We start from the raw sequence: 11764 nt of genomic DNA, 5'->3' as shown, positions 1-11764 counted from the left end.
TCTTGCTTTTCCTCTTATTATACTAGGAGAATTTTCTAATGTTCTTATATACTCTTTGGCAATATCACATGGTTGCCTCTTTCAATCTTTGTATATTTCTATAATATAGCTAATCATTCTCCTATTTTGGAGGATAATATTTTTAAATCATCAAAAGGAATATGATAAAAAGGTTGAGAGAGAGATCTTTCAATACTCTAGGTCTGAAAATATAATTCTTAAAGGGAAGGCATTGGGGGAATATTCTTTGTACAAAGATACTTATCATTTTCTCTCTCCAAACTCATTCACAAAAGGAAGTTATTCAGATGCAAGGTTTCAATAGAACCACTGTGGTTACACAGTTCATCCTGGTGGGGTTTTCTAGCCTAGAGGAGCTCCAAGTGCTGCTTTTTGTCATCTTCCTCCTTCTGTACTTGACCATCCTAATGGCCAATGCAATCATCATGACTGTTATCTGCTTCAGCAGGACTTTACACACTCCCATGTATGGTTTCCTATTCATCCTTTCCTTTTCTGAGTCCTGCTACACTTTCGTCATCATCCCTCAGCTGCTGGTCCACCTGCTTTCAGCCACCAAGACTATCTCTTTCATAGCCTGTGCCACCCAGCTCTTCTTCTTCCTTGGCTTTGCATGTACCAACTGCTTTCTCATTGCTGTGATGGGATATGATCGCTATGTGGCAATTTGCCACCCCCTGAGGTACACACTCATCATGAGCAAAAGGATAGGTTTGGGGTTGGTATCTCTGTCAACAGTCACAGGTTTCTTTATTGCTTTGGTGGCCACCAACCTCATATGTGGCATGCATTTTTGTGGCCCAAACAGGGTCAACCACTATTTCTGTGACATGGCACCAGTTATTAAGTTAGCCTGCACAGACACTCATGTAAAAGAACTAGCTCTGTTCAGCCTCAGCATCCTGGTAATCATGATGCCTTTTCTGCTAATTCTCGTATCCTATGGCTTCATTGTTAACACCATCCTGAAGATCCCCTCGGCTGAGGGCAAGAGGAAAGCATTTGCCACCTGTGCCTCACACCTCACTGTGGTCTTTGTCCACTATGGCTGTGCCTCCATCATATACCTTCGGCCCAAATCCAAGTCTGCTTCAGACAAAGACCAGTTGGTGGCAGTGACCTACACAGTGGTTACTCCCCTACTTAATCCTCTTGTCTACAGTCTCAGGAACAAGGAGGTAAAGACTGCACTGAAAAGAGTTCTGGGAATGCCTGTGGCAACCAAGTAATCTAATGAAAAATTGAAAAATTAACTAGGAAAGTCATAGAAGAAGTCAAAGGCATGAAAATTTCTTTGTCTTTTCATCAGTTCAATCATGATATGGATAGTATTTCCAATGACTAAGACCACTGTTGCCTTTTTCTTTTCTCCTATTTCAGAAGAACTGCAAATCAATCTACATGCTAAATTATCTAATGCCTGTTCCTTTTTTAAAGACGCACATGGCAAAAAGAGAAAAGCATAATATTTTTTTCAGGGGAAAACACAATACTCAAAATGAAAGTTGGCTAAAGATTGCTTTTCTAGCTGGATAGAGAGAATGGGATGTGAAGTTATTAGAAGCATCCTATCTAGAACCCCAGCACTTACCATATAGCACCATGTACCAAGTTCTATGAAAAGTAGAAAAATTAAGATGAATAAATTGATAATTTATGGAAGTGTAAAAGTGAGTAGGTAGAAAGATAAAAAATGAAAATAAAATGATGAATCACATCTATTAAAAGAATTTGAAAAAAGAATCATGTATACTAAAAGGACAAATATTTATTTCTTCTGGAAAAAAATGGAATAAACAACTTGAGAAGAAAGAAAAGGAAACTTGAACTAGATTTTAAATGAGGAACAAGATTTCAATCCAAAGAAAATGGATTTTTCAGTGAAAAAAAAAATTGGTTGATGCTATCAAAGTTGTGGATTTTCTTCAAAATTTAGAATTTTATTCTGTTAGTTAGAAATTAAATATATTACACTTTTCGTTTGTAGTTTTCCTTTGTTTTTATAGTGATTTGTTTTTTCAGTGGATTAATTTTTTTAATAATGAACTTAAGCAATAATAACATCTTTTTATTTGCTAATACAGAGGAACATAATGCTATGGAGAGGCAGAAGTGGCCCTAATATTTCAGTTAACCAGCTCTACAATGGTCATAATGCAAAACTTACATGTATCTAATATTTTATTATAACATTTGAGCAGCAAATACTAAACAATTAATTTTAAATTTCAACTCTATTGATTTCAAGCCATATGATTTGAAACAAGACATTTCAAACTATTGAAACTGATGTGCCCTAATTTTTTTATCTGGACAACTGAGATTTTTTTGAGTGAATATGTGGATTATCTAATGAGAACAGTGTTTCTTGTTTGGAGAATCAATTGCTATGAATTAGACCCTATATCTAGCCCATACTAGAATAAAAATATCCTAATTTCTTAAAATTATAGTGCATCACACAAAGGAAAAACTATGCTATTGTTAATTATGTGACTGTGAAAATTACATACAAATAAGGAAATTGTTCTTGTAATGCAAGTTGACCAGCATCCTCTATTCCCTCTGTAAGGCATGCTGGCTGATTCCCATGGCACAAAAAACACTCATGGCTATTAGTTTCTAGTGTACCTGCTGCATATTTCAGCTCTCACAAGTTAAATCACATATGTTTGTTCTCAAGACTGTTTCTGATGGTTGTATTCATTATAGTATTTACTCAACTTGAGAAATATAATTTTGTACCATGTAGTCTGGGGAAAAATGATGTAAAAAAGGATTATCTATTTCTAATACAAGGTTGAATGTTTTGGAAAGATTAAATATGAGGAAAAAATCACAGAATAAAACAAAATCATAAAAATCTAGAAACATTATTTAGATTTTAGATTATTTTGCAAGTGTCTCTAAGTTCCTGTTCATCTTTAAATTCGTCAGAATTTTTCTAATAAACTATGGGCCGTCTTATACTAGATGTGCTCTGAAGAATTCCAATCATTCAGTCTATTAATTAAATACCTTAACCCTAAATTAAAATATTTTAAAACATTTAAGAATTTTGAATTAAAATTTTAAAATATTTAAAATTAAATTCAACAGTTGAGGTGGGAGACACGTACATAAAAACTACCAAACATTGTTGGAAAATTAAATAAGATTTTAATAAATGAAGAGGTATATATGTTATGGGTTGGAACACTCAATACCATTAGCTCAGAGGTAACTGAGCAAATAGATCTATAGATTCAGGATAATTCCTATCAACTCCCAGAAGATTTTTCTATAAAAATTGACAAACTAATCATGAAATGTATATAGAAAGGAATCAAGATAGCCAAAATAATTGTGGGGAATAAAGTAAAATGTATAATGTATGTTTTCTGACTTCAAAGCTTAATCTAAATATTCATTGATCTAGAAAGTATCACACTTGTCTGTAGTTAGACATATAGACAATGGGTATAACTGAGAGTCAGAAAATATAAACTTCAAAAGGCATCATTATGAAAACATAAAAGAACATCACACATAGAGAAAAATATATTTACAAAACATATCGGATGGGCTTTATATCCAAAATAAACAAATAATGCTTACAATTAAGTAATAAGAGAAACATGGCATTTAAAAAATGGGTGAAGACTTTCAGTAGCACACCTGAGTACTCCCATCATGTCTGACTCTTTGCAGCTCTATGGACTGCTGCCCTCCAGGCTCCTTTCCATGGGATTCTCCAGGCAAGAACACTGGAGTGGTTTGCCATGCCCTACTCCAGGGGATCTTCCCAACCCAGGGATCAAACACATTCCCTTATGTCTCCTATATTGGCAGGCAGATTCTTTACCTCTAGCGCCACTTCGAAAGCCCAACTTTTGGTAAATATTTCATCAAACTGTATTAGTACATAATAGATATATGAAAATGCATTTAAGATCATTAGTAACTCAGTTGTGTCCAACTCTTTGTGATCCCATGGACTGTAGCCTACCAGGCTCCTCTATCCATGGAATTTCCCAGCAAGCACACTGGAATGTGTTGCCATTTACTTCTCCAAGGGATCTTCCCAACACAGGGATCAAACCTGAGTCTCCTGCATTGGCAGGTGTATTCTTTACCACTGAGCTACCAGACAGACACTAAAAGGTGCTGGTAGGGATGTAGAGAGACTGAAACCTTCACATATTGGTGTAGGAGTGTAAAATTATGCATTTTTTGGTAAAAAGTTTGAAAGTTTTGTCTACAGGTAAGAATAAACTTCAGTTCAGTTCAGTTCAGTCGCTTAGTTGTGTCCGACTTTTGTGACCCCGTGAATCGCAGCACACCAGGCTTCCCTGTCCATCACCGACTCCTGGAGTTCACTCAGACTCACGTCCATCAAGTCAGTGATGCCATCCAGCCATCTCATCCTCTGTTGTCCCCTTTTCTTCCTGCTTCCAATCCTTCCCAGCATCAGAGTCTTTTCCAATGAGTCAACTCTTCACATGAGGTGGCCAAAGTACTGGAGAATAAACTTACCAAATGGCATTTCTAGGAATACACCAAAGAAGTGAATACTATCTACACAAATACTTTTATGTGAAGGTTCATAATAGCATTACTCGTAATGGCTAAGATAAGGAAATGGTCTATCAATTTATAAATAAATTTATGGATAAACAAAATCAGGTAGGGCCATAAAAGTGTGTCAGATCAGATCAGATCAGTCGCTCAGTCGTGTCTGACTCTTTGCGACCCCATGAATTGCAGCACGCCAGGCCTCCTTGTCCATCACCAGTTCACCCAGACTCACGTCCATCGAGTCAGTGATGCCATCCAGCCATCTCATCCTCTGTCATCCCCTTCTCCTCTTGCCCCCAATCTCTCCCACCATCAGAGTCTTTTCCAATGAGTCAACCCTTCCAATGAGGTGGCCAAAGTACTGGAGTTTCAGCTTTAGCATCATTCCTTCCAAAGAAATCCCAAGGCTGATCTCCTTCAGAATGGACTGGTTGGATCTCCTTGCAGTCCAAGGGACTCTCAAGAGTCTTCTCCAACACCACAGTTCAAAAGCATCAATTCTTCGGTGCTCAGCCTTCTTCACAGTCCAACTCTCACATCCATACATGACACAGGAAAAACCATAGCTTTGACTAGATGGACCTTTGTTGGCAAAGTAATGTCTCTGCTTTTGAATATGCTATCTAGGTTGGTCATAACTTTCCTTCCAAGGAGTAAGCGTCTTTTAATTTCATGGCTGCAGTCACCATCTGCAGTGATTTTGGAGCCCAGAAAAATAAAATCTGACACTGTTTCCACTATTTCCCCATCTATTTCCCATGAAGTGATGGGACCGGATGCCATGATCTTCGTTTTCTGAATGTTGAGCTTTAAGCCAACTTTTTCACTCTCCACTTTCACTTTCATCAAGAGGCTTTTGAGTTCCTCTTCACTTTCTGCCATAAGGGTGGTGTCATCTGCATATCTGAGGTTATTGAGATTTCTCCCAGCAATCTTGATTCCAGCTTTTCTTCCAGCCCAGCGTTTCTCATGATGTACTCTGCATAGAAGCTAAATAAACAGGGTGACAATACACAGCCTTGATGTACTCCTTTTCCTATTTGGAACCAGTCTGTTGTTCCATGTCCAGTTCTAACAGTTGCTTCCTGACCTGCATACAAATTTCTCAAGAGGCAGATCAGGTGGTCTGGTATTCCCATCTCTTTCAGAATTTTCCACAGTTGATGTGATCCACACAGTCAAAGGCTTTGGCATAGTCAATAAAGCAGAAATAGATGTTTTTCTGAAACTCTCTTGCTTTTTCCATGATCCAGCGGATGTTGGCAATTTGATCTCTGGTTCCTCTGCCTTTTCTAAAACCAGCTTAAAACTGTATGCTATTCAGCAATAAAAAGAAATGAAATATGGTACCTAATACAACAGAAATTGCCTCCAAAAACATTATTCTAAGTAAAAGACTACCATATCTGTACAAAATGCCCAGGAAAGAGAATTCTGTGTCAATAGAAAGTGGATTAGCGGGATGGGATGGGAATAAGAGGGGATTTGACTGCAAATATGCTAATAAGTGGATAACCACAATGGTGTGGTCATTCACCTAGATTAGAATCAGACATCCTGGAGTGTGAAGTCAAGTGGGCCCTAGGATGCATTACTATGCACAAAGCTAGTGGAGGTGATGGAATTGCAGCTGAGCTATTTAAAAACATAAAGGAAGATGCTGTTAAAGTGCTGCAATCAATATGCCAGCAGTGGCCACAGGACTGGGAAAGGTCAGTTTTCATTCCAATCCCAAAGAAAGGAAATGCCAAAGAATGTTCAAATTACCATGCAATTGTAGTCATTTCACATGCTCAAAAGATTATGCTCAAATCCTTCACGGTAGGGTTCAGGAGTATGTGAACTGAGAACTTCCAGACATACAAGCTGCCTTTAGGAAAGGTAAAGGTAACAGAGATCAAATTGCCAACATCCACTGGATCACAGAAAAAGCAAGGAAATTCCAAAAAGACTTCTGCTTCATGCTTCATTGACTATGCTAAAGCCGTTGACTGTGTGGATCACAAAAAAACTGGAAAATTCTTAGAGATGGAAATACCTGACCACCTTACCTGCCTCCTGAGAAACCTCTCAGAAGAAGAAACAACAGTTAGAACCGGACCTGGAACAATGGACTGGTTCAAAATTGGGAAAGGAGTACATCAAGGCTGTATATTGTCACCCTGTTTATTTAACTTGCATGCAGAGTACATCATGTAAAATGCAGGGCTGGATGAAGCACAAGCGGGAATCAAGATTGCCAAGAGAAATATCAACAACCTCAGATAGATCCCCTGGAGAAGGAAATGACAATCCACTCCAGTATTCTTGCCTAGAAAATTCCATGGATGGAGGAGCCTGGTGGGCTACAGTCCATGGTGTCACAAAGAGTCGGATACGACTGAGCAACTTCACAACTTCCCAGATATGCAGATGACACCATCCTTATGGCAGAAAGTGAAAAGGAACTAAAGTCTCTTGTTGAAGGTGAAAGAGGAGAGGGAAAAAACTCACTTAAAACTCAACATTCACATTTGGTCTCATCACTTCATGGCAAATGTGTGTCTGTTAGCCACTTAGTTGTGTCCGATCCTTTGTGACCCCATGGACTGTAGCCCACCAGGCTCATCTCTCCATGGGATTCTCCAGGCAAGAATAGTGGATTGGATTGCCATTCCTTCTCCAGGGGATCTTCTTGACCCAGGGATCAAACCCAGTTTTTCATTGCAGGCGGATTCTTTACCATCTAAGCCATAGGGAAGTCCCTTTCATGGCAAATAGATAGGGAAAAAGTGGTAACCATGACAGGTTTTATTTTCTTGGGCTCCAAAGTTACTGTGGATGGTGACTGTAGCCAAAAAATTAAAAGAGGCTTGCTTCTTGGAATTTCTTCCAAGCTATAACAAACCTAGACAACATATTAAAAATACAGAGACATCACTTTGCTGACAAAGGTTCATATAGTCAAAGCTGTGGTTTTTCCAGTAACCTCCAATAATTTGGCCACCTGATGTGAAGACTTGAGTTGACTCATTAGAAAAGACCTTGATGCTGGGAAAAATTGAAGGCAGGAGGAGAAGGGGATGACAGAGGATAAGATTGTTGGATGGCATCATCGCCAACTCAATGGACAGGAGTTTGAGCAATCTCCAGGAGATGGTGAAGGACAGGGAAGCCCGGAGTGCTGAAGTCCATAAGGTCACAAGTCAAGAGTCACACGCAAATGAAAACTGAGCAACAACAACAAATACACAAGAAAACTATTTTCTTAAGTGACAAGAATCATCCCTTCTACTTTTTATTTTCTCTTCATTTACTCATCTTCATCTGTACTTATAGATACATGTACAGTTCTTGTGCTTAATTTAAAACATGGCCTGTTGAAAGAGTAGCTGAATTCTTACACATAAACTGCCTTTAGAAAAAACATTGCATGTGAATTATGAGACATGAAAAGCAAGACAAATTGGAGATGGGATTGCAATAGCATTTTCTGTTGTAAGAAAGAAAGAAAAAAATATATAGGCTACCTTTGATTTTCTAGTCTAGCAAGAGTAAATAAACAAATACTTGATAACTGGAGAAAACAAGAATTTTTATGATTTATTTATTTTTTAATTGATGGATAATTGCTTTACAGAATTTTTCTGTTGTCTGTCAGACATCAACATGAGTCAGCCATAGGTGTATATATGTCCCCTCCCTCTTGAACCTCCCTCCCATCTCCCCCCCCATCCTACTCTTCTAGGTTGATATAGAGCCCCTGTTTGAGTTCCCTGAGGCATAGAGCAAATTTCCATTGGCTAGCTACTTTACATATGGTAATGTAACTTTCCATGTTACTCTCTCTGTACAGCTCATCCTCTCCTCCCATCTCCCTGTGTCCATAAGTCTGTTCTCTGTATCTGTTTCTCTATGTGGAAACAGTGTCAGACTTTATTTTTCTGGGCTCCAAAATCACTACAGATGATGACTGCAGCCATGAAATTAAAAGACGCTTACTTCTTGGAAGGAAAGTTATGACCAACCTAGATAGCATATTCAAAAGCAGAGACATTACTTTGCCAACAAAGGTTCATCTAGTCAAGGCTATGGTTTTTCCTGTGGTCATGTATGGATGTGAGAGTTGGACTGTGAAGAAGGCTGAGCACCGAAGAATTGATGCTTTTGAACTGTGGTATTGGAGAAGACTCTTGAGAGTCCCTTGGACTGCAAGGAGATCCAACCAGTCCATTCTGAAGGAGATCAGCCCTGGGATTTCTTTGGAAGGAATGATGCTAAAGCTGAAACTCCAGTACTTTGGCCACCTCATTGGAAGGGTTGACTCATTGGAAAAGACTCTGATGCTGGGAGGGATTGGGGGCAGGAGGAGAAGGGGACGACAGAGGATGAGATGGCTGGATGGCATCACTGACTCGATGGACGTGAGTTTGAGTGAACTCCGGGAGTTGGTGACGGACAGGGAGGCCCGGCGTGCTGCAGTTCATGGGGTCACAAAGAGTCAGACACGACTGAGGGACTGATCTGATCTGATTGCTGCCCTGCAAATAAATTCATCAGTACCATCTTTCTAGATTCCATATATATATTCATTAGTATACAATATTTATCTTTCTTTCTCTTACTTACTTCACTCTGCATAATAGGCTCTAGGTTCATTCACCTCATTAGACCCAAATGCATTCCTTTCTGTGGCTGAGTAATATTCTATTGTGTATATGTACCACTACTTCTTTATCTATTCATCTGTTGATGAACATCTAGATTGTTTCCAGTTCTGCCTATTGCAGATAGTGTTGCAATGAATATTGGGGTAGATGTGTGTTTTTCAATTTTGGTTTCCTCAGGGTATATACCTAGGAATGGGATTGCTGGGTCATATGGTGGTTTTATTCCTAGTTTTTTAAGGAATCTCCATAGTATCTTCTATAGTACCTGTATCAATTTACTTTCCCAACAACAGTGCAAAAGGGTTCCCTTTTCTCCACACCCACTCCAGCATTTATTGCTTGTAGACTTTTTCAGGGTGGCCACTCTGACCAATGTGAGGTGATATCTCATTGTAGTTTTGATTTGCATTTCTCTAATAATGAGCGATGTTGAGCATCTTTTCATGTATTTGTTAGCCATCTGTATGTCTTCTCTGGAGAAATGTCTGTTTAGGTCTTTTTTCCCACTTTTTGATTGGGTTGTTTGTTTTTCTGGTATTGAGTTGTTTGGGCTGCTTATATATTGTAGAAATTAATCCTTTGTCAATTTTTTGATTTGTCATTATTTTCTCCCATTCTGAGGATTGTGTTTTCACCTTATTCATAATTTCCTTTGCAGGGAAAAAGCTTTAAAGTTTAATCAGGTCCCAGTTGTTTACTTTTGCTTTTATTTCCATTACTCTAGGAGGTGGGTCATACAGGATCTTGCTTTGATTTAATGTCACTGAGTGTTCTGCCTATGTTTTCCTCTAAGAGTTTCATAGTTCTGGTCTTACATTTAGGCCTTTAATCCATTTTGAGTTTATCTTTGTGTATGGTGTTAGAAAATGTTCTAATTTTATTATTTTACAGGTAGCTGTCCAGTTTTCCCAGCTCCAATTATTGAAACTGGGAACTATCTTTGCCGCACTATATATTCTTGCTTCCTTTGTCAAAAATAAGGTACCCATAGGTGTGTGAGTTTATTTCTGGATTTTCCATCTTGTTTGATTGGTCTATATTTCTGTTTTTATGCCAGTACCATATTGTATTGATGACTGTAACTTTGTAGTAATCTAAAGTCAGGAAGTTTGATTCCACCAGCTCCATTCTTCTTTCTCAAGACTGCTTTGACTATTCAGGGTCTTTTGTGCTTCCATATGTATTGTGAAATTTTTGTTCTAGTTCTGTGAAAAATGCCACTGGTAATTTGATAGGGATTACATTGAATCTGTAGATTGCATTTGGTAGTATATCATTTTAACAATATTGATTCTTCCTACCCAGGAACATGGACTATCTCTCCATCTGTTTATGTCATCTTTGATTTCTTTCATCAGTGTCATAATTTTCTGTATACAGTTCTTTTGTCTCCTTGGGTAGGTTTATTCCTAGATATTTTATTCTTTTTGTTGCAATTGTGAATGGAACTGATTCCTTAATTTCTCTTTCTGACTTTTCATTATTGTTACTATATAGAAATGCAAGTAATTTTTGTGTATTGATTTGTATCCTGCAACTTTGCTAAATTCACTGATTAGGTTTAGTAGTTTTCTTATAGTATCTTTCTAATAGTATCACAGGTGAAGCTATCTGGTCCTAGGCTTTTGTTTTTGGGAGATTTGTTTATCACAATTTCAACTTCAGTGTTTGTAATTAGGTTGTTTATAAGTTCTATTTCTTCCTGGTTCAGTCTTGGAAGATTGAACTTTTCTGAAAATCTGTCCATTTCTTCTAGATTGTCCATTTTATTGCCATATAATTGCTCATAATAGTCTCTTATAATCCTTTGTATTTCTGCATTGTCTGTTGCAACCTTTCCTTTTTGATTTCTAGTTTTGTTGATTTGATTCCTCTCTTTTTCTTGATGAGTCTGGCTAAAGGTTTGTCAATTTAGTTTATCTTCTCAAAGAACCAGTTTTTTTTTTTTATTAATCTTTACTATTGTTTCTTTCATTTACTTTTCATGTATTTCTGCTCTGATCACTATGATTTATTTCTTTCTGTTAATTTTATGGGGTTTTTGTTCTTTTTCCAGTTTTGTTTTTGGGTTTTTTTTTTTTTTTTTGGTGTAAAATTAGATTACCTATTCAATGTTTTTCTAAAACAAGAATATTTTCAGTCATACAGAGTCTGATTAAGTAATATTATCTTAAATTGCAATTATTTTACTTAATCTATACCAACCTCCTCCCAAGTTCTAAAATATAGAAACAAAAATCATTTAGAGTCTTTTTTTTTAATTCAATGTGCTAACATTAATCTGGGAGAAATCTATTTTTGATCAAGGATTAGGAAAAAAGGGAAAAAGTGATGTAAAACACATTGGAACATAACAGAGTAAACTTAAAGACTTGAAAAAAATCAAATCATGAATGTATTTCATAAATTTCAGCAAATGACATCTCTAAAATAAAACGTGACAAAAGAAAATAACAAAAACAGCCTCAAACAGATGAAAATTCTAACAACACTAACCAACATTAATTAAGAATAATAAAACAAAATGGAAATACTTT

The 11764-nt window shown here is 37.3% G+C and overlaps 1 protein-coding gene across 1 annotated transcript; it reads left to right on the top strand.

The window, feature by feature from the left end:
- The first annotated feature begins 308 nt into the window (after positions 1 to 308).
- On the top strand, positions 309 to 1250 carry OR10T2 (olfactory receptor family 10 subfamily T member 2). Its single transcript, XM_070362676.1, has one exon. The coding sequence runs from the start codon at positions 309 to 311 to the stop codon at positions 1248 to 1250; it is 942 nt and encodes a 313-aa protein (XP_070218777.1).
- The last annotated feature ends 10514 nt before the right edge of the window (positions 1251 to 11764 follow it).

The sequence above is a fragment of the Bos mutus genome, chromosome 3, assembly GCF_027580195.1.
Source record: "Bos mutus isolate GX-2022 chromosome 3, NWIPB_WYAK_1.1, whole genome shotgun sequence".
Lineage (NCBI taxonomy): Eukaryota > Metazoa > Chordata > Mammalia > Artiodactyla > Bovidae > Bos > Bos mutus.
The sequence above is the reverse complement of the archived record's forward strand: the minus strand, read 5'-3'. Positions and strand labels throughout refer to the sequence as shown.